We start from the raw sequence: 27,689 nt of genomic DNA, 5'->3' as shown, positions 1-27,689 counted from the left end.
TGGGACTCTTCGTTGAGATGCAGGGGTGATTCAATATATGCAAATCAATAAATGTGATGCACATTAAGAGAATAAAGAATGAATTCATAGCCCTAGCTGGTTTGGCTCAGTGGAATAAGCATCAGCCTGAGGACCAAAGGGTCTTGGGTTCGATTCCAGTCAAGGGCATATACTTGGTTGCAGGCTCCTCCCCGGCCTGGGCCCTGGTCAGGGCTCATGCGGGGAGGCAAGCAATTGATGTGTTTCTCTCACATCGATGTTTCTCTCTGTCTTTCCCTCTCTCTTCCACTCTCCCAAAAAAAGAGAAAAAAAAAAGTATCAATGGAAAAATATCCTCAGGTGAGGATTACAAAAGAAATAAAAAAGAAGAAATTCATATGATCATTACAATAGATGCAAAAAAAGCATTATTCAAAATTAACATCTTTTGACAGATAAATAAATAATATCTAAAGTAGAATACATATTTAGCCACAAAAAAGGGAAATTCTTTTATTTGTAACAACATGGATAAAATTGGAGGGCATTATGCTAAGTGAAATAAGAATAATACTTATATGTGGAATCTAAAAAATAAGCTGATTGCCCTGGCCAATTAGGCTCAGTGAGTAGGAGCGTAGTCTGTACACAGAAAGTTTACAGTTTTGATTCCTGGTCAGGGCACATAACCTGGTTTAATCCCTGGTTGGGGCCCATATGGGAGGCAACCAATCAATATTTCTTTCTCACATTGATGTTTCTCTCCCTCTCCCCCTCCCTTTTCTTTAAAATCAATAAAAACATATCTTCAGGTGAGGATTTAAAAAAATAAAAGGAAAAGCCAATTTCATAAACATAGAGAATAGAATGGTAATTGCCAAAAACTGGGTGAGGGGGGATAGAAAAATGTAAATCAAAGGTCACAAAGTTTTAGTTATAACAACAGTAAATTCTGATGATCTAATATACAACAAGGTGACTATGGTTAACTAGAGGCCTGGTGCACGAAATTCATGCATGGGCAGGGGTGTCTCTCAGCCCAGCCTGCACCCTCTCCAATTCGGGACTTGCCTGATCTCCCCTAACCACCTCTGCCTCAGCCCCTGCACTCAGGACCCAGGCTTCCCTCCTCCAGCCAACTGCAGGCACCCGGAACCCGGGCCGGCTTCGCCCAGGCTCAGCTTTATCAGAAAGGATGTTGGAAGGTCTCTGGTCTAATTAGCATATTACCCTTTTATTAGTATAGATAATATGGCATCATATACTTGAAACTTGCTGAGAGGAGATTTTAAGTATTCTCATCACACACACAAACACACAGTTAACTATGTGAGGTGATGGGTGCATTCATCATCTTGATTTTGGTAATCATTCCACAATGCATACATATGTCACATCATTACATTGTACACATCAAACATATATGATTATATTTGTCAAATATGCATTATTGAGGTTGGAGAAAAAGAAAAAGAATCGCCATTTTCTGCTTACCAGAACTCAACGGGAGAAGAAGATTGGCTTTCCCTAGTTCCATATTGTCATGTGTTCTTTTTTAAACAAATATGTTTTTATTGATTTTCAGAGAGAGGGAGAGGTTGCCTCCTTTACACACCCTGACCAGGGATCAAACTGCAACCTGGGCATGTGCCCTAAGGGGAATCGAACTGGTGAACTGGTGAACTAGTGACCTTTCAGTGCAGAGGACAACACTCAACCAAATGAGCCACACTGGCCAAGGCCATATTGTTGTTTTTAACCACTCCATGTTGCTAAGATTTCTAAGAAAATATTTGCAGGGTGTTTGGGTAATTATGCTATAACCAATGTCCAGGTGGAAGGGAAGCACAGTAGATAAATTACTAAACAGCAAAGTCACTTTTTTACAGGACTTAACCCAAATGTCATTTTCTCACCCATAGCCTCTTCTGACAACTCTAATTAAAACCTCAACCCTGGTCCCGGCTGGTGTTTCTCGGTGGTGAGAGAGTCAGCCTACAGACCTAAGGATCATGGGTTCAATTCCTGGTCAAGGGCACATACCTGGGTTCAGGTTCGATCACTGACCCCAGTCTGGGAACATGCAGGAGAGAACCAATTGATGTGTCTCTCTGACATCAGTGTTTCACTCTCTCTCCCTCTCTCTCTTCCCCTCCCTTCTGCCCTTCCACTCTCTAAAATCAATGGAAAAAATATCCTCAGGTGAAGTATTAAGAACAACAACAAAAAAACCTGCAACTCTTTACTCCCCAAACTTCCTACTGCTCTACGTTTCCTTTTTCCATAGCACTTGCCACTTTCTAATTATTACGTTACATATTTATTCTGTCTATCATTTATTACCTGTTTTCTACTATTAGAATTCAGTTCTGCAAGGGTAGAGATCTCTGTATCGTTCACTGATACATCTCACATGTTCAGAACTGTGTCTGGCACATAGTAGGTACTCAATTGGTTGAATGAACTGCACAGCCAGCATAGCTCAGTGGTTGAGCTATTCCGGTTAGGGCCTATGCCCGGGTTGTGGGCTCGATCCCCAGTGGGAGGTGTGCAGGAGGCAGCCAGTCAATTATTCTTTTTCATCATTGATGTTTCTATCTCTCTCTCCCTCTCCCTTCCTCTCTGAAATTAATGAAAATATATTTTAAAAATAGATATACTGGCTGAATGGAATTGAAATTAGGAGGCTGGAAATTTGGACTCTAGAATCATGTCTGTTACCAACTGGCAGAAGAGTGTCTCTTGGGAAACCAATTTGCCTTATCTTCCTTTGGAACAGTGGACTGTTCCAAAAATCAAATGCATAAAGATGAAAGTGTTTTTGAAAAATATAAATACATACAATATAAAAATATTAAAAATGCATACAAATACTCAATGTTATTTTCAAGTACAACTGCATGCAAAGCTTCATTTATTCATACAACTTCCACCTTTTTTTGCAAATATCTTAGCATTAAAATGCATCAGTAGAAATGAAAAACAAATTGATGGTGAATTTTTCCTGACTGTCTTTGTTGCTAGGGTGAATCACTAGATATAATAAGATACCCTGGCTGCAGTTGATGTAGCTGGCAAAGGGTTCTAAAGTAGTCAAGGAATTATTTAGACTTGGGACAGTCTAGCTCATAATCACATGATATATTCAATATCATTATTGTTCTCACTTCCCACCCCTACTGTGTTTACTCATATAATTTTCAGTGAATATTTTATTATCAAAAAGAGAAAAGCCTTTCATAAATGTATACGCCTCAAGCAGCCATGGCAACAGGCTGTTGCTTGGACTAGGAAATGATATTCCCAGGTAGATGGAAGGAAGCGGTGGTCAACACAAGATCCACTCTTCACTTCTCTTTGAGTCCTTTCAGCAAACTGGGTCTTGTGTGTTTTTTCAGCTGTTCAGAGCACAGTTTCAAGACGTCTTTCAGTTTGCAAGTAGGAGGAGTAAGAGATGTGGGATGGGAAAAACAAAACAAAATTAAACCACAATGGCTTCCTGGAACAGGAGTTAGTGATGAACACTAGCGGGGAAAAAATACAAGCAGGAGTGAATGAATTATAGGAGAGTGAAAACCTCACACCAGTCTGCTTTGGTACATAAGTGTTGGGAAAGAATGAAGAATAGCAGGAGTAGGATCGTGACTGACTACACAAGCCTGAAGCAAACTGAAGAGTTTGAAGAACTTGACAAAGGGAGACTTTCTCAATGTAACACTCTTGGAAAGGTTGAGGATTTATTTTTAAAGTGTAAAAATTTCTGTTAGAGAAAGGAGAATTAGTGATGACTTAGACCATTTGCTATAAAATTATTTCCAAGGTATGCAGTCACTGGCTTAAACAATGGGTGAAAATTCAAATGTAAACCCTTCAAAATAGACATAAAAGTAAATATTTCTACCTTCCTTCTCTCTTAAAGAAAATCAATTAGGACCTTTCACAAATGGAGCTGTGTGCTCCCAAAATTCATTATGTTGAAGCCCTAGTCCCCAGTACCCTGCAGTGTGACTGTATTTGAAGGGGGGGGAGGGTCTTAAAGAAGCAATTACTTTGGTGTCTTTATAAGAAGAGAAAATTTGAAATACAAGGAAGCACCAGGGATGTCCCACACAGAGGAAAGACCACGTAAAAACACAGGGAGAAGGCAACCATCTGCAAGCAAGGAGAGAGGCCTCAAGTGAAACCCTTACTGCTAACACCTTGATCTTGGCCTTCCCACCTCCAGAATTGTAAGAAAATAAATTGTGATTGTTTAAGCTACACAATTGGTGGCATTTTGCTATGGCAGCCTTAGCAAATGAATACAGTGGAATTGTCCACGTTTTGTCAAATAGATTTTGAACAAATGCCAGAAAAAATAATAATAATTACCAACTAAATAAATAATTAGACTTGGCAAATAAGCACCAACCTAACAGTAATTATGCATTTCTGGACTGTCTTTGATAGAGTAATTGGGAGACTAATGGTATTTAGGAAGCTGACTGCCATGACATTTGTATATATATCCATATTTTAGCATTAAAAAATAATAAAGTTGATGCAAAGAAATCACTCAAAACATTACTTTTGTCATGCCAATTTTTTCCCTTGTTTTCTATAACCAAATCTTAATTATAATATGCCTGGAATTCAAGCCGCCTTTTTGTTTGTTTGTTTTTTGTTTACCCATGGTTTACTTTATTTATTATTTATTTTTATAATTTTTTTAAATTGTCTAAAGTTTTACATATGTCTCCTTTTCCCCCAAATAACCTTCTCCCACTTCCCCCAGCCTCAAGCTGCCTTTCAACCCCAAGGCCTGATGCTACAATTTGGGGTTTTCCAAAGTATCTTTCTCAGTGTTCATTAGCCTTGTGCATCTCTAAAAGTGGCTAGAGTACTATAAGGGAGTTCCCATATATGCATTTAATCCTGTAATCCTTTTTTCCCCCTTCATCTCATGAAGATACACTCTGGAAAATGGTGTCTTTTATGCCAGTGCTACACCAACAGAAAGGTCATAGGACTCACTTGCAATGTTAAAATGCCCATTGAGGTCAGGGGTGGGGCCTGAGATTCTGCATTTCCAACAAACTCCCAGGTAAGGCCAATGTTGCTGGTCCAGGGGCATACTATGAACAGTGAGGCTTGTCCTTTCTGTAATCAGTGTCCACATGCCCTGGCGGAGTAGTGCTTGTCAAGGCCAATGACCATGACTATGACCATGACCAATGACCATGACCCAGGGATGATGGTGTTCTTCCTGCCTTTGTGTGTTGTCCTTATGTATTGGATCCATAACACATATTTCCCCTTAACTTCTTCAAATCTGTCTTGCATTCCTCCTACCTTTTCATTTAAGAAATAAAGTGAGAGATCACTAGACAGAGAAATAGCAAAAAATAATTCCTGGCTGAGCAAATGGCAGGAGGTAAGGCTCAGAGGCAGCAAGTGTGAGATATGTATGAGTACTAAGGAAAGTGGTAAACTGCATGATTTTTTTTTTCTTTTTAAGAACTTAACATAAAGTTAGACTACAAAGCTACATTAAGACCAGACCAATCCAGGGAATTCTAACCCAAATTTAACTCTGAGCTAATAACCATTTATGCGTGATAAATGCCCTATGTTCTTGAACTTTATTGTTGATGTAGATGAGGGTGGACTCTGTCATCTTCCATCTCTTCTTTGTGCACAGGCTACTACCTACCTACCTACCTTCTCCTCTAATACCTGTCCCTGTCCTCTTTCATCAGAGCCTCTGTTTCAGCCAACTGCCTTCGTTAGAAAGAACTCAGTGAGAATCCTAATGAGATATTGCTAGTTGAACAACAGTTAAGGGTCCCTCCTGGAAGTAGTTTTGGAACACTGGGACATACTTTAGGAAACATTAAAGATGATAAGGAAACAGTTTTGGGACCAATGATTTATGAGGGAAGAAACTGGTGACAGAGTAACAGCAATTTCAGAGATAATTTCAATTAAGAAATAGAACTTAAAAAAGAAAAAGTAATAGAACTTCACCTATTAATTCTGTAATCTATTCAGATCAAATGAGTTGTGTTACAAATTAAACAATGTAGTTATGGTGCACTGAGTGTATATAATTTAAATTGTATGATATACATACGTATTTGATTTAAAGATTCAATAGAAGTGGTCTCAACTTAGGACGATTTTGTCCTCCAGGGTATCTTTGACAGTTTCTACATCATTTTTGGTTGTCACAGCTGGGGGACACGGTGCTACTGAGAGCTGCTTGGTAGAGTCCAGGGATGCTGCTGAACATCCTACAATGCACAGGACAGCCCACTCAAGAAAGTTTTCGGAGCCTAAAATGATAATAGTGAGGAGGCTGAGAAACCCTGTTATAAACTAATTCTATTTCCTTCCTGAAACTCTTTGATCTTCATAATCTCCCACCAATGTAAAAATTTTGTTTTTTTCTAATTATCACCTGAGAATATTTTTCTGTTGATTTTTAGAGAGAGTGGAAGGGAGGGGGAGAGAGACAGAGAAACATTGATGCCAGAGAGACACATGGATTGGTTTCCTCACATACGTACTGTACCCAGGACTGGGGATTGAGCCTGTAACCAAGGTATGTGCCCTTGACTAGAATCAAACCTGGAACCCTTCAGTCCGAGGGCCGACACTATCCACTGAGCCAATGTACAAAATCTGATTCCAAGTAAAGGAGACCAGATCTTTTGAAATCATGATCAACCACTTTGTTGTTCTAGGGTGATAAGCAATTCCAAGTACGACTTAAGTTCACCACTGTGGCAGCTACGAGTACATTAAGTTTCTGTAAATTTCTTTGAACAAAACAGGGCTGACTCTTGTGAAAATGTAAACTTTACTTGACTCCCTCCTTCTGGGAAAACCTGTAATGGAAATAGTTATTTCACCCAAAATGCTCTAAGAGAGGATGAAGTTGTATTAGCTTCAAGGCTCTCCTTGCAGATTTATACTTGGAATTTTCAGGGCAAGAGAATCACTAGTACAAATGTCGTTAGTGCTTTTTGACCGTGAGAAACTACTCAGAATTCTGAGGCAGCCATTCATTGATGGTGTTTGTGCAAAAGCTCTTTCTCCAAAACTCTGGTTAAGCAATTGGGACAAAGGTTGAATTGTTTTCATTTTGAGAAAAGCAATTGTTACTCTCAAAATTCCAGGCAAAAATCAAACAGAGAGAATTCATTGAATATTAGTTGTTTTGCCCCAAAAAACAATCAAGGAAAATAATGGGAAATAATATAACCATTATTTGTAGAAACTCAAGGCACTGAAATCTATAAATATAATGAATGCCCATTTGAAAGGTTTCTGGTAATGGGAGGGCCATGGGGAGAAATAACAGAGGTCAGACAGAGTCTACAAAGTCAACGAGAGGGCAAAATGGCCTTGAAGCAAAATTCAAGGGCAGAGAAACATCAGGAGTCTACTTATAAATTAGAGCCGCTTCTAACTGGTAGAGCATTTATTCAGCAGAGGCAACCAGATTCCCTGCCTTCCCTGCTTGTCAGACCTTCCCCTTCCCACTTTCTTCAATATCTGCTGTCTGGTCGTCCCCCTCCTGCTTGCCTGAGCTTCTGACCTGGCTGCGGCAGCCTGAGTCACAGCTCTGCACTGTCCCTGACTCCCAGTGTCCTCTTCAAGAATGTGGCCTGCCCTTAATCCCTGACTGCTGCATCAAATGAGAGTTTGCATTTGACTTCCTCCACTATGCACTTGACTGGGCTGGACAGTGTGTGTGTTTGGGGGGTGGTCCACCTGAGCCTCTTCCCCACACAGGTGTGCGACTAAGATGCTAGAGGTCCTCTGAGAGGGACAAACACCCGCCTGGTGTCATGATTACAGAATGGGCACCTGCAAGTAGACCAATTTGAATGTAAATTGCAATTTTTTTTTAAAGCTCTATGTAACAGATACTTGAAAAGACTTGACTTTTTTGAGATACTTGATTATGGGGATCAAAACAGCCTCTTTAGCTGAGTGCTGCATTGGGATAGGTCAAACCACCTCCTATTTTTAGTTTGCAAAACTACTGACTCATAGGAGAAACTCTGCTGCCCCGCTGCCATTAACAACTTCCATGTCTTCCATCTCGTAGAAGCTGTCAGGACATTTTACAGAAAATCTGCAGGGCCGTTCATCAGACAGGCGGTCTGAAATGCATTTCAACCTGTATATTATGTTTCACCATCAAAGCATCCTGGGTCTGAAAATTAAGTTTCAAATCAACCTTTTAAAAATTTAAAATTAAAAAAAAAAAAAAAGCAATGTGGGTGAGAGAAGGTGATGGGTCTGAGGTCTTGGATCCTTGCACATACACTTGGTAAAGAAATCATTCACCCAGGAAATTGTAGAGATTTGGAAAAATGTGTTTGTGTCTTCAGTCTTCCCTGAAAGCATTTAGGAAAGTAAATCCTGGGCTCCTATTATTTTCGCATAAAAAAAATAACAACTTGTCAGTCTAAGTAAGTAACTGGAGTTTGGTGGCAACTGGCACTGTGTGAAAATATTGACTCGATTCCCAGGCACCTTGCATGTGTGAAATTCACACTCTGTGGCGGCTCCAGAACATTTAAACAGGAGCAGCTGAGGGCAGCAATCTGGTTGCAAGTGGTAGTGGGAAATTTTCTGGAAGGTGCATTTGTATTTCAAATAGTTTGTACTTAGATTTTATATTAAAGGTCAATTAAAACAGTTGTGTGTTTTTTTCCTAAGATGCTCATATTGCATTTTACAAATGATTGAGTAAATAGTTGTTCTTTAGATCAAAGACTTGTGTACATACCTAATAATCTTACCCACATACTCATGCGTAATAGAGGGGATTTGAAGGGTGGAGAATGCTTTTTAGAAATTGGAGCAGGGTGTGCTAAAGAATGCCACACACCTGCCACCCCTTGGCCCCACAGCCATTCACAACTATTGGCTTTTTACCAGCACACACTAATGAGCTTGTAGCAAAAGAAAAAAGGAAGCTCTTAAATCATATAAACAATCTCAGTTGATAATTTAGCTAATATGTAGATTTTCTCTATGGCAGGCATTAACTTCTCTTCTCTCTTTGGTTCCACATATATTTTTGCCAAGGTTATTAAGAGCTATTCAAGCCCTAGCACAGTGGTCGGCAAACTCATTAGTCAACAAAGCCAAATATCAACAGTACAATGATTGAAATTTATTTTGAGAGCTGAAAAACGACTTCTGCACATGGGCCATGAAGTTTAGATCGTACTGTATATGTGCGCCCGCACGTGGTGTTTTGTGGAAAAGCCACACTCAAGGGGCCAAAGAGCCCCATGTGGCTCGCGAGCTGCAGTTTGCCGACCACTGCCTTAGCGGGTTTGGCTCAGTGGATAGAGAGTCGGCCTGCAGTTGGGTTTGATTCCAGTTAAGGTCACATGCCTGGGTTGAAGGCTTGATCCCCACTGGGAGCATGCTGGAGGCAGCCAATCAGTGATTCCCTAGTCATTGATGGTTCCATATCTCTCTCTGTCTCTCTTCCTCTCTGAAATCAATAAAAATATATACTTAAAAAAAAAAAAGAGCTATTCAAGCCCAGGCTGTGTGGCTCAGTGGTTGAAGGTCACTGTTTGATTCCCGGTCAGGGCACATGCCCGGGTTGTAGGCTCCATCCCCAGTATGAAGGAGACAGCCAATCAATGATTCTCTCTCATCATTAATGTTTCTATCTCTCTCCCTCTCCCTTCCTCTCTGAAATATATATATATATATATATATATATATATATATATATATATATATATATATATCTTACCTTATAATAGAGAAACATGCAAATTGACCGCACCTCCGCTATGCCCACGATTGGGCCGGCAGGAGGCTGGGGGCGGGACTCCGGGTGGCATATCCGCCGTTGAGAAGATCAAGATGGCGGTGCCCAGTGGCCGGGCCCATGCCGCCGCTCCCGGGGGTGCCTGGGGCCATCGGCACCCTGGGGGGCGTGGCCGGACCCATGCCGCCGCTCCCCGGGGTGCCTGGGGCGATCAGCACCCCGGGGGGCATGGCTGGACCCATGCTGCCGCTCCCCAGGGTGCCTGGGGCGATCAGCACCCCGGGGGGGCGTGGCCGGGCGATCGGCACCCCGGGGGGCGTGGCCAGGGCCCATAGGCAACCCGGGGGGTGTGGCCGGGCCCATGCCGCCGATCCCGGGGGAGCCTGGGGCGATTGGCACCCCGGGGGGCGTGGCCCGGCCCCTCCTGCCCCTCCCGGGGGTTCCAGGTCGATTGGCCACCTGGGGGGGCTTGGCCGTGCCCATCCCGCCCCTCCCGCCGCTCCCGGGGGTCCCAGGGGCCGAGGCTTTCCTGGCCTTGGGCACCAGCGGGGAGCCTGCACTGATCGCAGGAAACCACTGGGGGTCGGCTCCTGTGATCGGTAGCAGGGACGCTGGGTGCAGTGAGCCCAAGGCCAGGAAAGCCTGGGGCGGAGGCTTTCCCGGCCTTGGGCACCAGTGGGCAGCCTGCAAGGATGGCAGGAAACCACTGGGGGTCGGCTCCTGCGATCCTTAGCAAGGATGTTGGGTGCCGCGGTGCCCAAGGCCACCGCCCGGGGCCAAGCCCCGACCCTGAAAAAGGCAGAAGGCGGTGGCCACAGCCAAGGCCTGGGTCCCTGGTGCCGGCAGAAAACTGGTGCAGGCAGCCAGGTGAATGAAGGTCTATTGCACGAATCTTCGTGCAAACGGGCTACTAGTATATATATATATATATATATATATATATATATATATATATAAAATTTTTTTTTAAGAGCTATTCAAACTTGTCTTTGAGACACTAGGTCAGTCACAGTCAAAACCACAGGAGTAAAATAAGTAGTGATGGGATCCGTATATTGGTCACTTTATGGTCTGGAAAAGCTTATTCACCAACTGTACCTCAAGTTTCCCTTTCCTGTTCACTTGAGACATGAGGGGACTGGGAAATTGTTCTTCTTCTAGTCCCCAAATGCATTCTAAAACAAGTTATTTCGTCTTCCCATTTCCTAGAATCTGGAATCAGGAACGGTCCTTAGAACATAGAATGTCGAAGATAAAACAGGACCTAAACGATGACCTGCCAGACAAAAATCTGAAGGTCTGAGGAATACAGCGGTGTGTTCCTTCTCACAGCCGTAGGGGCAGATCCTCACACTGCCGAAGAAATCCCAGTCAGCAGGTCCAGGGGGCCCAGTGCTGTTTTTAAGGTTAGCGTGGAAAGTACACATTCACTGAGCCGCAGGCTGGCCACAGGGCCCTGTGAAGTTGAAATTCACCCCTTTCTAACACTAATGGAGTCAAGGTAATCTGAAAACTTGTTTTTATTTCAAGAGAGCAATGTCCTAATATACCATCCCTTTCAAACTATGGCTTTAGGCTGGCCAGGGGGTTCTGTGATATAAGAAGCCGTTACAGCTAACAAAGATTGAACACATGAGCATCGAAGAGTTATTTTCCTGGGCGATTAACAACTTCTTGCTCTTATACAAACCACATCATATTTAATGGGACCAATTTTTCATTTTTGCGTGAAGGAGTCTGACCTTAATAATGTAATGTTATGCTTAACAGCAAAGTGTTTGAGTTAGCAGGACTAAAATATACACACCTTTTAACAGTTGCAGAAAACACAAACCACAGGAGAAAACAGACATATACATACATAAAACAGTCACTCCCCACATGGATGATAAAACAGTAAAACTAATATTTAGAACGGTGCTCCCCATTTATCAGCAGTTTCTGGTTTTCACAGTTTCAATTACCCAGGGTTCTAAATATTACATAGACAATGAATATAAAGTGTTTATTTCCATTTCATTCTTTTTGAATTGTGGACCGTGCTGAGTATCATGATGAAATGTCACACTGTCCCACTCTGGCCCCCTATGAACATGGTCATCGCTTTGTCCAACATCTCCACACTGTATATGCTCTGGCCCCTTAGTCACTTAGGAGCCACGCTGACTATGGCTGTGTCACAGGGCTTGTGTTCAAGGAACACTTATTCTACAAAAATGATGGAATGCCGCCCTAGCCGGTTTGGCTCAGTGTATAGAGCATCTGCCTGTGGACTCCAGTCATAGTACTAATTTCTAGCTGGACTGTTGGGACAACCTTTCATCTGTTCTGCCCTCTACTTCGGTCAGTCTACATACATTTGCCACATAGCAGCAGAGTGGTTCTTTCAAAATGGCAGTTGGATCATGCCACACCCTTGATCAAAGACTTCGATTGATTCAAATATCTGAGTGGAATACAAAATCTTTACACCCAACCCTTATTCTCATTTCTGGAATGTTCTCACTCACTCTCAGCTGCAGTCACTTTGGTCTCTGTTCTTTATCAAACATGCCAAGCACACTGCTTGCCTCGCGGGCCCCGTAGTCTAGAATGTTTGTCCACTCCCTCAGGTCCCTGCTCAACAGTCACTTTAGGAGACAAGTCTTTTCTGACTACCCATCCCCTCCCTCCTTCCCCCTCCCCCACACTCTGCTTTATTTTGCTCTGCACACATAGTTCCACCTTATACATTACACATTTATCTCAGTCTTTCTCAGTCTTCCCCAACAGAACGCATGCCCCAGGAGAGCAGGAAGATTAGCGGATATTGTCATGGCTGCATTGCCAGCCACGGTGAACACACGGTAGCCACTTGGTAAATATTTGCTGCTGAATGAATCGTCTGTGCAAGTGAAGGGGTTATTTGAGAAAAGCAGGCCGAACCCAAGGCAGTCTGTGCTTTCCTGATGACTGCATTGGTGATTCTGAGTATTAGGGTTTGTCCTTTACCTTCAAGCCTAACAGGCACAGCTTCCTACCCTGCATGGGGTGCTGCTATCAGGAGTAACTATATCAAGAGGATGAAGCGGAGAGTCAAGACTCCCTTGTCTGACTCATCACTGTTATGCTCTCAGCCATATACTTCACTTTGTCAGCTAGAAGCAGCTCTCTCTCTCAGACCCCCTGTGTCCAAGGGAAGGACTTGGGAGACAGAGGAGTTAGGGGCACTGCCGCAGGTGCACCCTGACAGCGTTCCTTCAGCTTCTCAGGAATCTCCACACACCAAGCCCTTGCTCCTCAGTGGCAATGGGAGTTCTCCCCGTTGGTTCTTTTCAGATCTGAAATCCCTCCCTGGTCCTGTATTAGGGTCGTCAATAAGCACAATGCCTCTTTACTGACCCCGGAGGCGCCTGTATGGAGTCCTGCAGCCTTTCTCTTAAAACATAATACTTTAGGGGTCTAAAGGTTGGCCATTTCCCTGGAGGCATTTATTATTTCATTCACTCTCTAGGGCCTAGAGAACATCTGTTTACTGAACACCTGCTATATGCCAGACACTCAGCTATATGTTGGGGTGCAGTTAGGAATCAGTTAGACATGGACCCTCTCCTAAAGGAATTGCTGATCTAGAGGGTATAGTCGTAGAGCTGGGTGTGTGCAAATCGGAAGGAAATTGGGTTCCATGAGAGTGAGAAACTCAGGGAAGCGACCCCACGTGAGGACAGGATGTTTGAGCTGAAAGCTGCACAATGATTAGAAATGAGAGGAAGGGTGTAGAGGGGTGTCTATCAGCATAAGCACATTCAACATATGAAAGATGGCCTGTGTGGCTGATGTCGGGAGGAAGTGCGAGAGGACAGGGAGGTGAGCCTGGAGGTGGATGGGGGAACCAGATCAGAGTCTCACAGGCTTCTTTGGAAAGGGGGTCCTCGACCTGAGCACAATGGGAAGTCTCTGAATGGCCTCAGGCAGGGGAACTGCATGATCTGATTTGCATTTTCAGACATTCACTCTGGCTGTGCTGTGCAGAGGACTGAAGGAGGACGGGGCAGGTGACAGGCCTGCTGGGAGGACACTGCAGTTCCCAGACAAGAGTAGGTAGCTGGCTCTGCTGTGGGTTGGGTGGAGATGGGGGAGAAGGAAGAAGAGCAGGCAGGCTGACTGAGCAGCAAGGCAATGGAAGGAATAAAACGAGCCTGGAGCCTCTGAAAATAGCTGTATCGATTTTACATCTCATTTCAAAGAGGAGCTTTTATTTTCTTTGCTGCAGTGCATATTTTGTTCCCAATTTACATCCACTCCACCCCACCCAGACCATGTGACTTTGGTACTGAGTTGCCATGATCTGCACTCCATTTCTCCAAAAGGCTTGGAAATGAGGTACAACAGGTGTCCTCTGATCAGCTCAGCGAACCCTCTGAGTGGTTCCTGCCCCACAGTCCTTGGCTAACCTCGGAGGGGGTGAGATAGCTGAATTTTGGAGATGAGAAAATTTTAGTAAATTTTTAAACAGTCAGTTCTACTCTGCCAAATGGGTGTGGCTCAGTGGTTGAGCATCAACTATGAACCAAGAGGTCACGGTTCGATTGCAGATCAGAGCACATGGCCACGTTTTGGGCTTGATACCTGGGGGTAAGGGGCATTCAGGAGTCAGCTAATCGATGATTCTCTTTCATCATTGATGTTTCCATATCTTTCTCCCTCTCCCTTCCTTTCTGAAATCAATAAAAATATACTTTTTAAATTTTTCAGTTCTACTCTCACATCGACCTCTCTCTCTATATATTTCTTCCTCTTTCTCTCTCTCTCTCTCTCTCAAAAGAAAATTCAGTTCTATTGGTGATGCTTACTATAGCAGCCAATATTCCATATTACAGAGCACCATAGTTGACCTGTTAAATTCTCTTAATCAACAAACCCTGGTGCAAATTAACTTAGTCTTTATTAATGTTACAACACTGCAGGGGTGGGGGGACCCTCAACATTTCACTTGTGAAAGCAATTTTAAAAAGTTCAATGATTTTTCCCATTCACATTTTACTAATATTTTATTTGCACTAAAGCTATCCTTGTAGAGGACTTCCTAATGACCACAACATTGACCCGGCTTGTGTGGCTCAGTGGTTGATCATCGACCTATGAACAAGGAGGTCACGGTTTGATTTCCAGTCAGGGCACATGCCTGCGTTACAGGCTCGATCCCCAGTAGGGGGTGTGCAGGAGGTAGCCAATTGATGATTCTCTCTCATCACTGATGTTTCTATCTTTCTCTCTTCCTCTCTGAGATCAATAAAAAATATATATTTTTTAAAACAACCTCAACATTGTGTAACAGGCTGAGACACCTTCCATTCACTTCATCACATCACTCTCTGTGAACAGCAAATACCAAACTGGGGGAAGACGATGCATAGATAGAAGAAAAAATATAATAGATGGCAAAAAATATATTATAATAAACTCAATAGTCAAGGAATATTGAAGGTCTACAACTATCACCATTGATTCATGGGTTAAAAATGTCATGTATTCATGCATTCTTCATTCAACAATTCTGTACATGTAATTTTATATGATTTATATTAATGGCAACTTAGAGATCCATCAGAGGTTCCCAAACGGGGATCAAATGCTCTGGAAGGGTTGTGAGTCTATGTTTGGTGGGAGGAATTGCAGAAAGTAGACAGAGAGAGGGGTGATCATTTCAATTCATTCGAAACAACTTTTATTGGTTTGTATATTTATTTGAACTATGGAAACCCTATAATTCAACTGAATGAAGAGATCTCTGCCTAAAAATATTCACAGCAACCAAAAACACCCCACAAACTTACTAAACCAGCTCTCAGGAGCTTCCACTTCTAGCCATGGAGAGACCAATAACACCTGCCTTCCTGCTGAGAACTAGAAATGCAAAATAAAAATAATTTGCTTAAAAGCATGGGACAACGGCCACAGAGGTCAAAACTTAGACAAGATCAAAAACAGATGATCATTGAGGGAGCTCAACTTCCTGCATTTCCTTTTCCTCCCAGAGATGTGCTCACTCTTAGTGTTGACAGGGAAGCTGAGATGCCCGGCAGAACGGAGAGGAAGATAACTCTTGAGGGTTTGCAGCAATCTCCTGAGGCCCGGGAGGCAAAAACTGGCATCCAGGCCAGCCCAGGAAGCAAAGACGCAAAGCTAAGGTCCCATAGAGAAGGCAGATTCCAAGACTGGCACTTTATCTATCACCAGTTTTCTCCCAAGACCTTTGTCTATTAAGTTACATATCACAGCGGGCAGAAAGCAAATTGGAAGCATAAAAAAGCAAAGTTTACAGCCTTCTTGTGATGTTGGACAGACAAAAATTGGAGTAAATGCTTCACAAGGGAGGTGGGATACTAAATAACACAACTGGTCCTGTGTTGCCACCCCTGGAAGACTGTTCCATAGGCCGGGGTAAAAGGAAGACAGATTATACCTTAGTAAGACTACAATCCATAGTCCAGTCACTTCAATCCTTGATGGATTGAGATGGTCACCCTCTCTGCTGCCCTTCAGAGGACAGGCTGAATTCTCTCTGGGGGAAAACACATTATCCAGACTGCTATGGTCTGAATGTTGTGTCCCCCCCAAAATTCATATGTTGAATTCTTAATGCCCGATGTGACGATACTAGGAGGTGAGGCCTTGGGAGGTTCTTAGTCATGAAGGTAGAGCTCTTATGAGTGGGATTAATGTTCTTACAAAAGGACACAACAGAAATCCCTCCCCACCCCCTTCCACTCTGTGAGGACACAGCAAGAAGGCACCTGCTGTGAATCTGGAAAAGGGCCTTCCCGGCGCTGGAGCCTTGATCTTGGACTTCCCAGCCTCCAGAGTCATGGGAAATAAATGTGTTGTTTATAAACCACCCGGTCTGTGGTATTTTGCTATAGCAGCCAGATAGACTGACACACACCCTCTATATTTTTCCATACAGATGTTTGCCCCTTCTACCAAATATCACCTGGCATATAAAAAAAATAATAATTCAGGTAAAAATCAAATAATAAAAACAGACACCATAATAAAGTCTGTCTCCAGTTTGAAAGCCTCATGGAGCTCCCTAATAGCTTACTGAAACAAGTTCAAATCCAACTCAATAAAACCTGGCGCACTACATTCAAATGTCATCTGTCAAATGTCATAGGTGAATTGTAATGAACAGTCTTACTCCTTGAATGTTTTCTGATAGCATCTAAGCCCCACTCTTCCCCTTTTCGTCTTGCTCCATAACTGGGCAAGCTGATTAAAGCAGCCCACCTTTTTTTTATTTATTTTTTTTTGAAAGTTCACACCGTTCAAATCCCAGCCCCCTGCATCAACATTTTGACCCCAGCCCCAGCCCCTTACATGATAAAAACCCAAACCACTTATTCTTGTCTTTGCTGAAGCCACTGTGGACAGGCTTGGGTCCTGCTCTGCTCTCCCCAGAAAGTCCATACATGTGAGTGATACACCTGTTCATATCCTGTTGGTGACTGTTGTTGCATCAGCAGTCTCAAAACCCAAGCCAAGTGGGGGGAGGTGCCCTCTCTGGGGTAATCAAAAAACAGAAACAAAATTGACCGAAATAGTGGAGTATTTGACTTGGATTTTTAAAATAACTATAATTACTATACTTTTAAAGATGACCTGATAATGATTCTTACCAGAGAACAGAAATCAATTATTTTTAATTTGAATAGAAAGTCTTTTAAAAAATGAATTCAATAGATAATTTCAGGGAAACTGTACACAGATGAAGACAGCGTGAGTGGGCTAGGCAGTAGAAAATAACCAGACATAAGCATAGCTAAGGGAGAAATTTATAGCCTTAAATGCATATATTACTAAAATTTTTAAAGGGCTAAAAATTGTGCCAGAAGAAAGCAGACAAAGGAAATATAAAGATAAGAGCATAACTGAAATAGTCAACAAAGGAAGTTTACAAAGCTGAAAGCTGTATTTCAGAAAGGATTATTAAAATGATAAACCTTTGGCAAACCTAATCAATAAAAAAAAAAGGCACTGATTGCAATAGGAGGAATGCGTGGTGGGGGGGGCAGTAATGCAGATTCTTGCAAATTAAAAAAAATAAGAAGAGATACAGAATTTTATGTCAAAAAAAATAGAAAATGAAATGAAAATAACAAATTCCTAGAATACAACTTACTAAAACTCACCACCCCCAAAATAGAACATTTAGTCATACATTTAGTAAAAATAAAATAAGGTCTGCAATTTTTAAACCTTTCCTCAAATATATACCCAGGCTCAGATTGCTATATCAGTGATTTTCTCCAAATATTTACAAAATAAATAATGCCCATATTACACATTCATTACTTCCAAACAATAAAAAGAAGGAATACTTTCTTACTCATTTTTTGAAGGAAAGCAAAATTTTGACACCAATACCTCTAAAGGAGAATAAAAGAGACAAAAATCATATAGTCGACTCAAAGTGTGTAGATAATGCATTTGATAAAACTCCACAATACTTATTTGTGATTAAAAAAAATTAATTCAGCAAAGGAATAACAAAAGAGAACTAAAATAATCTAATAAAAGTAGTTGCAAGCAATCTAGAACAAACAATATTATTAATCGTAAAATATGTACATCTTCTCACTGAGATCTGTAAGTTACAAAAATATCTATTATTACAATGATACTGAAGGTCTGGGTAGTGAAATAATGTGAGGGGGAAAAAACAAGAGATAAGAATTGGAAAAGAAGAAATACAACTGTTACAATTCACGGACAACACAATTGTGTGCATAAAAAATCCAAAAGGATATAGTCAAACTTTTGGAATTTGTAAGTGAATATATCAACAAAGTTTTTCAGATTATAGACAAAGATACTTAAGCCCAGAAAGATACCCAAGTCCACAGAGACACTTTCAAAATTAGGAAAAGGGTGACTCTCAGCCCAGTGCTCCAAGTTCTTTTCATGTATGCATCAGCAGTGAGGCATTTATTTGAAGGACAAGCTACAGAAATTCCTTTGTTTCCGTTCCTCTCTAATCAAACTGAGGCCTAGCCACCCTCTAGCCCTTACATCTACCTGGACATCCAGACATTCTAAAATGTAGTTGCCGAAACCTGTTTGGCTCAGTGGATAGAGCGTCAGCCTGCAGACTGAAAGGTCCCAGGTTCGATTCCGGTCAAGGCCATGTACCTTGGTTGCGGGCACATCCCCAGTAGGGGGTGTGCAGGAGGCAGCTGATTGATGTTTCTAACTCTCTCTCTCCCTTTCTCTCTGTAAAAAATCAATAAAATATACTTTAAAAATAAAATAAAATAAAATAAGATGTAGCTGACTGCATTGACCTTCCCCCACCCCCAGACCCCATCAGGGGCCATGAAGGAAATAACCGAAGAAGGTAGGGCAGCAATTTTCTGGGATGTGGGGCCCAAGCTTTCTTTCTGTTCTGCCACAAGTTGGAGATCAAGGATCACTCATAGTGGTTGGATTTTCCTACAGTGAAACCTGTGGATGGGATGGGGCAAAATGGTGATGAGTCCAGGGTCTATCACAGAAGAAGAGAGAAAGAGCAGTCACAAGGGCTATTGGCCCCGGTCTCACATTCATACAGGATGTCAAGTCTGAACTCTACGTATTATCTGTAAATAAGGCTGCATACAGAATTATAGAAACACAGGAACAGTGATTCTTGCACATTAAAAAAAATATGACAGGACTGAAAGTAGGAGATATTTATCATACAACTTTAAATTTACATCCCTTTCTTTATCCACGATGCACATAACACACAATTAATTGGTGTTTTCTATAACTTCTGCAATTGTCTAATAAATACTGTAAATATATCAATGGGATACTATGTCTGTATGTTACTACTATTATTTTATTACAAATGACTATTGAGAACTTCTGTAATGTGCATTATTTCTTTTCCTCCTCTTCCTCCTCTTTGTCCCCTCCACCTGTCTTCTTCACCTTCTCTTTTTCAAGACATGGAAGTGGCCAGGGCTTCCAAGGACAACCCTGGGAGGACTCTGGATTCCTCAATGGCCAAGTGACCTCTCAGAAAATGTGGGTAAAATATGAAGGGCAATGGAGTGCTTGCCTCATAGGTGGGGACAGAGCCAGAAAGACTACCGTGATCAGATAACTCTGACCCTGTTTTTCAGCTCTGGGCTAGAGTTGCATAAAGACACCAGGGTTGCGGTAGAGGGTTCAAGGTTCCATTGCTTTGGCCTAGGCTTTTGCGCACTCGACTTGCTGACTGCTGTCATGGGTGAGGACACAGATGGGGTCCCAGAGGACCCTGGGCTCCCTCTGGGCCCAATGCTGAACATCCTGCTGCCTGCTGTCTTCAGCCCCAGGCAACGGCCGTGCTGGCCTAACCAAACTCAGCAGGTACACGGGGCACAATTAAATAGGAGCACAACCTGTCACTCATTCCAAGAAACATGGAGAGGATTTCACATCTGATGAACTTAACCCGAATTTAATTTTGCCGTCCTAAGAGGGAAACGATTTTTACTTTGAGCTTGCATTCAACTTGTCTGACATTTTGAGTAATTTTATGCTGAATTAAAGTGGGGACTCACCTGAGATAATTGTGGTGGTGGTGGTGGTGGTGGTGGTGGTGGTTGATGAGTGCTTTGAGCCTGCAAACATTTGGATCCGCCCCTGACAACCATTTCCTAAATGTGCCAGGGTCCTCGCCCTCCCGCAATCTTTTTCTCTAGCACACACATTTCCTGTTTAACATCTGTCATTTTCCACGTCGCTGCACATCACTAAATCTAACCTTTGCCAAGCTGTTGGTTTTCAGCTCCTAGATTTAGACAGCATGGTTGTCATTTCATTTTTATTTTGTTTCCCTCGGGGGGGAGAAAACAACTTTTTTTCAATATGACACAGCACAATTTCCCATTTATAAAGTAACTCCCACAGATTCCTCCAACATATTCTATACTTCTGACCCCGTACTTATACTCCTCCTACTGCCCCAAGATCCTCCAGCAAGACTCTGAACATCTCTTTGGGGGAGGGAGGATTTTTTTTTCACACGTTCATAATGTGCACAGCTAATCGAGGTTAGGAGTGTGGAGTGGAGAGGGGGATGAGGAAGAAGAAGAGGGAAAGGTTTAAACTTCCAACTGGCAGTTTCTACCCCTCAAATTCAGGACTTTGGAGTGTTCCTTCTACTTCTGTTTCAGCCTCCCTCAATCGTTCAGCGATATTAAGAGACATGTTCCACATCATATTTAGTGTGTGGGATACTGAGAGGAGAGATGGCTGATAACCTGCTCCCTTTGAAAGGGATGGAGTCCTTAGAAAGTACAGAAAAGAAAGGTTCCACGACTTTATTACTCCAGGAAAACCATAGAACGGCTGCCTTTTGAAGTTCCAGGAGCCACATGGGGAAACTAAACCTGTGGCGAAATCCCAGCCTTCAGGCCTCTCTTGACTTACCTCCACCAGCTTGTTGGCATGTTCACGGAAAACCTGCGCATATTCCTTCACTTCCTTCTCATTCCCACTCTTTGCAGCCTCAATGAGAACCAGCAAAGGGACGTTGGTTTCCAGGAAAGAATCAGATATGTGATCCATCACAGCTTTCCGAAGCTACAATGAGCACAAAAACAAAAACACACACAATTTAGGAAAAAAATGGTCTATTTATGAGTCTATTAGTCATGTGACAGAATAGATTAAACTATTGCCCAGTAATACACAGTTTTTCTAGACTATGCCCAGCTCCCATCATCCATTAAAATAATGTGTCAATTCTGTGGTGCTGGCTTTTTATAATTATACTTGACTTTCGATATTAAATTAGTTCCAGGTGTACAACACAGTGATTAGACATCCTATGAAGTGATGACCACAGTACATCTAGCACCCATCACAGTTATGACATTATTGACTATATTCCCTATGTGGCACGTGACATCCCTGGGACTAATTTTATAACTGGCAGTTTGTACTTGAACCCCTTCACCTTTTTCACCACCACCCCTCACCATTTTTAATCTTCCCAATCTTCCCAGTACTTATCATATCAAAGAAAAACAGAGATGACTGATGGATGATTCTGAATTAACTATATTATATGTCAACTTAAAAGGCGAACAAATGGCCGGTAGCTCAATACTTGATAGGTCCTCTCCCATCAAGGGTCTGCTCTCATCCTTCATTGGCCCAAAGGTCTCCAGGATGTTTTAAATGGTGATAAAGTTCAAGGACTCGGGCTCTTTAGAAACAGAAGAGATCTAGGCATCAAAAAGCAAGAGGCCAAAATTTTAGATGAAGAGTTGGGCCTACAATCCACCCTGGAACTGGACCACTTCGCAGTCTCCTGCCCTTTCTAGACACATTGTTTGTATTTGATGGAGGGGGGGAAATGAAACACATAACAATCTCAAAATGACTCTTCCCAGGTGCTATGGTGATATAGTTACTGTGCTCCAGAAAGAAGTACTTATAATTATTTTTCAAGAGAAGTAAGAATAAAAGACCCACATTTCTAGCATAATTACACATCATTCCTACATTGTTCAATCTGGAAGCAGGGCAGCTGCATGAAAATGAAATTACACTGAACCTGAAAAATGATCTCAAGCCTGGTTTGGGGCAGGGGCTGGGTGGAGGAGGGCAAAGGAAGGAAAAAATGGGGGACATCTGTAATACTGTCAACCATAAACAAAGAGGGGGGGAAACTGCAATTGTCCAAATGTACACAGGAAGAAAACATCCAAATGCAAATAAACACAAGAGAAGATGATTAACAATGTATATGTTTCCCAGACAAATATACCTTTGCAGGAGTAGTCAGGCAAATCTTTAGATAAGGTCATACATACAAACTTGTTATTGGTCAGAAGAAGAACTTTAAACAAATTTCAGTTCCTTTTGCACTAATTACCATAAAGTATGTATGTGTGTATGTATAACTTAGTTTGGTTTACCTCCCAATTGGATTTGACATTTCACCATATAAAATATAGTAAAGCTTATAGAAATTTAACATTAATTAGCTATTCATTTGGCAATCTGTGCTAAATTACTGCACAGGACTAATGTTGTTTATTGGTGAGTTTATATGTTCCAGGTATATATAATATGCCAGATATTCAACTAAATTTTTTGTATATTATACCATTTAGTCCCCACATCAACACTTTGAGACACAGATTATTCTTATATCAGTTTTTCAACTAAAGAACATGGGCCCAACCAGTGTGGCTCAGAGGTTGACCTATGAAACAGGAGGTCATGGTGCAATTCCCAGTCAGGGCACATGCCTGAGTTGTGGGCTCGATCCTCAGTAGGGGGTGTGCAGGAGGCAGTGGATCAGTGATTCTCTTTCATCACTGATGTTTCTATCTATCTTTTCCTTCCTCTCTGAAATCAATAAATTTTTTTTTTTTTTAAAGAAGAAGATGGGACATAGAAAAGCTAGCTAATTTGCCTGCAATTATAAAGTGGCGGAGCCCATGGTTAAGAAGGTCTGAAGGGGACAGAGCAATGGCCACTTGAAACTGACCTGCCATGGCTGTTTTCCAGGACAGAGCCCCACATGCAGGAGAAACTATTGGGAGTATAATCAAAATTGAACTTGACAGTGACAACATCGATAAAAAGAAAGGTCTAGATAAAGTGGGGGGAGATGAGCAGAGCCAGGCTATCTAACCCATCAAGCCACCACAGTTTTTAATACCACACAAAAATAACAGATGACAGAGCTCTGTAAAGCTAGAAGAGCTACATGCATCAAGCCTTTTTCTAAACCTTAAGGAAAGATGGATTTCACAAAAAAATGAACAATGTAAAGTTATCAAGGTCAAACTCATATAAAGTTACTATAAGAAAAATGAGAATATGAAATATATCATCCCTATACACACTGAAAGCATGTCAGAAAGATATGCTTGTAAAACAAATTAAAACTGCAATCTACTATTTAAAGTAAATTAAAACACACTAAGACAATGATATAAGATATGAGAGAACAACATAAATCAGAAAGAAAAATATCATAGAATGAAATCATGAAAGTCAAGAAAGAATTATGAATATAAGAAAAATCATTTGAAAAATAAGACTAAACACGAATAAGTAAACACAACAGACAATGCTTTAAGAGAAAAGAAAAAATTAAAAATAAAAAATAATCTATATAATAAAAGCCTAAGTGACCGTTAGGGTGGAAGGAACAGAATGACTGGCCGCTGACCACCAGGGGGCAGACGCTCAATGCAGGAGCTGTCCCCTGCGCTCCCACAGGGGGAGTGCTGCTCAGCCAGAATCTGGGCTCACAGCTGGCAAGTGCAGCGGTGGTGGCGGGAGCCTCTCCCGCCTCTGCGGCAGCGCTAAGGAGTAGCACAGTGATGGCGAACCTATGAAACACGTGTCAGCACTGACACGTGTAGCCATTTCTGATGACACGCGGCTGCTGAGGATGAAACATTTGCTGCTCCTGAGGATGAAACATTTGCGAAATAATGTTTTTTCCTCAAAGGGACACACTACCCGAGTTATGCTCAGTTTTTTGGCGAAGTTTGACACACCAAGCTCAAAAGGTTGCCCATCACTGGAGTAGCAAGTCGAGTGGTAAGGAGCAGTGAGAAGGTGGGTGGTAAGGAGCGAGGGGTCCTGGACTGCAAGAGGGTGCAGGCCAGGCTGAGGGACACCTGCCTCTAGTGGACGAATATCATTCACCGGGCCTCTAGTCTATATATATAAAAGCCTAAGCAACCAGAATGCCAGAACGACTAAAACAACCAGAATGACCAGTCGCTATGATGTGTACTGACCACCAGGGGGCAGATGCTCAATGCAGGAGCTGACCTCTAATGGTCAGTGCGCTCCCACAGCCAACCTCCCACAGCCAGCCTACTTCCCCTGGTTCTTTCCCACAGCCAGCCAACCTCCTGCTGTCCCTCCTTCCCATCCCCCATCTAGCAGGCCCCGGCCAGCAGCTGGCAGCTGGCAGGAAGGCCCTGGCAGGCAGCCGGAAGGCCCCAATTAGCCCTGATCGCTGGCCAGGCGTAAGGACCCCACCCGTGCACAAATTTCATTCACTGGGCCTCTAGTCTATACTAATAAAAGGGTAATATGCTAATTAGACCTGACATCTTCCAGACATCTTCCAGACGTCCTTCTGGACAAAGCCATTGTGGCACGGGCCGTGACAGAGGTGGTTAGGGGCGATCAGGCTGGCAGGGGGAAGCAGTTAGAGGGCAGTCAGGCCAGCAGGGGGAGCAGTTACGGGGCAATCAGACCAGCAGGGGAAAGCAGTTATGGGGGAGATCAGGCCAGCAGGCCAGCCCCCTAACTGCCCTCCCCTGCCGGCCTGATTGCCCCTAACTACCCTCCCCTGCTGGCCTGATTGCCCCTAACTGCCCTCCCTGCAGGGATTGGGTCTAAATCAGACATCCCCCAAGGGGTCCTGGATTGGAGAGGGTGCAGGGTGGGCTGAGGGGATCGCCCCCCATGCATGAATTTTGTGCACTGGGCCTCTAGTTTTTTAATAAAAGAGATAAAAAGGATTTGAGAAAAGGTGATACATCTTGAAAATAGGCAAAGAAAATTCAATATATGACTACCAGAGGTCCCTGAAGAAGAAAATCAATGGAAGAAAACAGACTGTATACTAAAAATCATAACTCATGCAGATATTCTTTAAAAACAATATATAAATATATAAGCATTTTATATATTTATATAAGTTATATTATGTCTATATAAAATGTACATAATATACACACACACCACATTTTGAAAAAAAAATCATGTACCTGAGAAGACTGACCCATAATAACAACCAAAATAATTTGACTCTAAAGAAAAAAAAAAGGGGGAGGGTGAATCGTGAATTTAGGTAAATAGAGCACATGTCTTAAAAGGAAAAAAAAATAGATGATCATCAGACTTCTCAACAGCAAAGCTATATGCCAGAAGAAAATGAGGTAGTCTGTTTAAGATACTGAAGGAAAGAAAATTTGAGCTAATCTACCTAATAAAAAAGTAACATGTTAATTGACCATACCTTTGCGACGCCCACCAGCCAATCAGGAGTGAGTATGCAAATTAACCCAGCAATTATGGTGGGTTAATTTGCATACACAGGCACCAAGCGGCTGGCGGCAGGGTGGGATGCAGAAGTTCCACACCACCCTAGCCACTCCGGGCCTCTGGGCAGCATCGGCAGGCAAACAGGCGTCTTTGGTCAGGAGCAAAGGCACTGCCGGCAGCCAGGGGAAGGAAGGCCCATTCTTTTTTTTTTTCAGAAAGGAAGGGAGAGGAAGAGAAACATCAATGATGAGAAAGAATCATTGATTGGCTGCCTCCTGCACACCTCCTACTGGGGGATTGAGCCTGCAGCCTGGGCATATGTCCTTGGCCAGAATCGAACCTGGGACTCTTCAGTTCACAGGCTGATGCTCTATCCACTGAGCAAAACCTGCTAGGGCAGGAAGGCCCATTCTTGCATGAATCTTTGTGCATCGGGTCTCTAGTAATTTTATAACCAGCAAAACTGACTTTCCAGGACAGAGACACAGACAAAATTTGATCAACATGCAAGAACTCAGAAAGTATTATTCCCAAAATCTTTTTTGGATAATCTGTTAGAGAAAAAGCTTTAACAACCAAAATAATTAGAAAAACAGCAACATAAGAACTGGCAGTGAGCATTAGATATATATTTATTTATAGAACTAAATATATGGTTAAGTGGGAGAGAGGATAATATGAAATGGTTGTATAATCTGGCAATGAAGACATCGTAGTACAACAATGTAAAAATGACACAAGATAGAAAATAGGATATACAAAACAATTTTAACTTCTTTATGTAATTTTAATAATAGTGGTAATAGGGATATTGTTATTCTAAAACTAAAAGTAGACTAAAGCAAATGATCAGGTATGAGAGTTTATTTCTCATCTCCTTTGTCCTTACTAACCCAAAGTGCCGATGTGGAAGAAAAAAGACAGACGTTAAGGAAAAACCCTATTACCCTAAATCTAAAGTAGAAATATCAATATGAATACATGAAATTTAAAATTGAAAACACACATATAATTTCTCAATGTTTCCAATGAAAAGGCATAGGAACAGGATAGCTAAGTTCAGTAGCACTGAATATCTTGAAATACAGTTTTCCACTAAAATACAAGGGCTTCTTGGGTAAATGCCTGATTCTAGGTTCTTTGAAGATGGAAATATGTAAATAAGCCTGAAATGTCTTGTTATACCAAATAGTAAAGAACCATCAAAGACTACTAAGGTCATGCAAGAATAACTCTTGAGGCTTCTACTTGGCCAAAGACTAGGCAATTTAAACTTCACAAAGATTAAAAATTCCAGTGGGATAAAATCTTTAAATATCCTTAAATTCATTAATGTATAATGACTTAAAAAAGAAAAAAATTAATCAGTCACTTTCAGAAGATAACAAAGAACCAATTAATTTATCTTGAAAAAAAATCAAGCATATATCTTGCCTTTCCTATGTGAACTCAAATTCTTCATAATGAGGAAAGTGTCTGTTAATAAACTTATTCTGCTTAACAAATGAAAGCAAAATTATAGAATGTCACCATTTTGAAAACTTAAGGAATTTTAAAATTTAGGCAATAGACATCAGTTATTGAAAACATCACAAAAAAGAGACAACCAGTACATCCCCAGGTTGCCAAAGGATCCAAACCTAAAACTGGTAGAGGCTCTGGATCCCTTTGGGGATTTACAGAAATACAGAGGACAGAATAACCTGAAACTGCACCACACACATTTTACCATCAAAACGCAACTACAGAAAACTTATAGTACAAACAATCTGAGTTCTGCAACAGATGGATTATAAGCCAAACAAAGGGATGGGGCGGGATTGGGGGGGGGGGGGGTTCACTAGACTGACACTAAAAGACGTATCCTCAG

At 42.0% G+C, this 27,689-nt stretch overlaps 1 protein-coding gene across 4 annotated transcripts in view; it reads right to left on the bottom strand.

Moving 5' to 3' along the window:
- Nucleotides 1-27,689, bottom strand: part of CTNNA2 (catenin alpha 2) — a gene marked incomplete at both ends in the record, with an annotated part of 1,062,955 nt that overhangs the window by 207,762 nt on the left and 827,504 nt on the right. For all 4 annotated transcript variants that reach the window (XM_079791896.1, XM_079791897.1, XM_079791898.1 and 1 more), the window contains one exon: nucleotides 21,215-21,367. In XM_079791896.1, the coding sequence (XP_079648022.1) occupies nucleotides 21,215-21,367 (153 nt within the window). The remainder of the gene's footprint in view (nucleotides 1-21,214; nucleotides 21,368-27,689) is intronic.

The sequence above is a fragment of the Cnephaeus nilssonii genome, assembly GCF_951640355.1.
Source record: "Cnephaeus nilssonii genome assembly, chromosome: 15".
Lineage (NCBI taxonomy): Eukaryota > Metazoa > Chordata > Mammalia > Chiroptera > Vespertilionidae > Cnephaeus > Cnephaeus nilssonii.
Note: the sequence above shows the minus strand (reverse complement) of the source record. Positions and strands in the feature narration are given on the sequence as shown.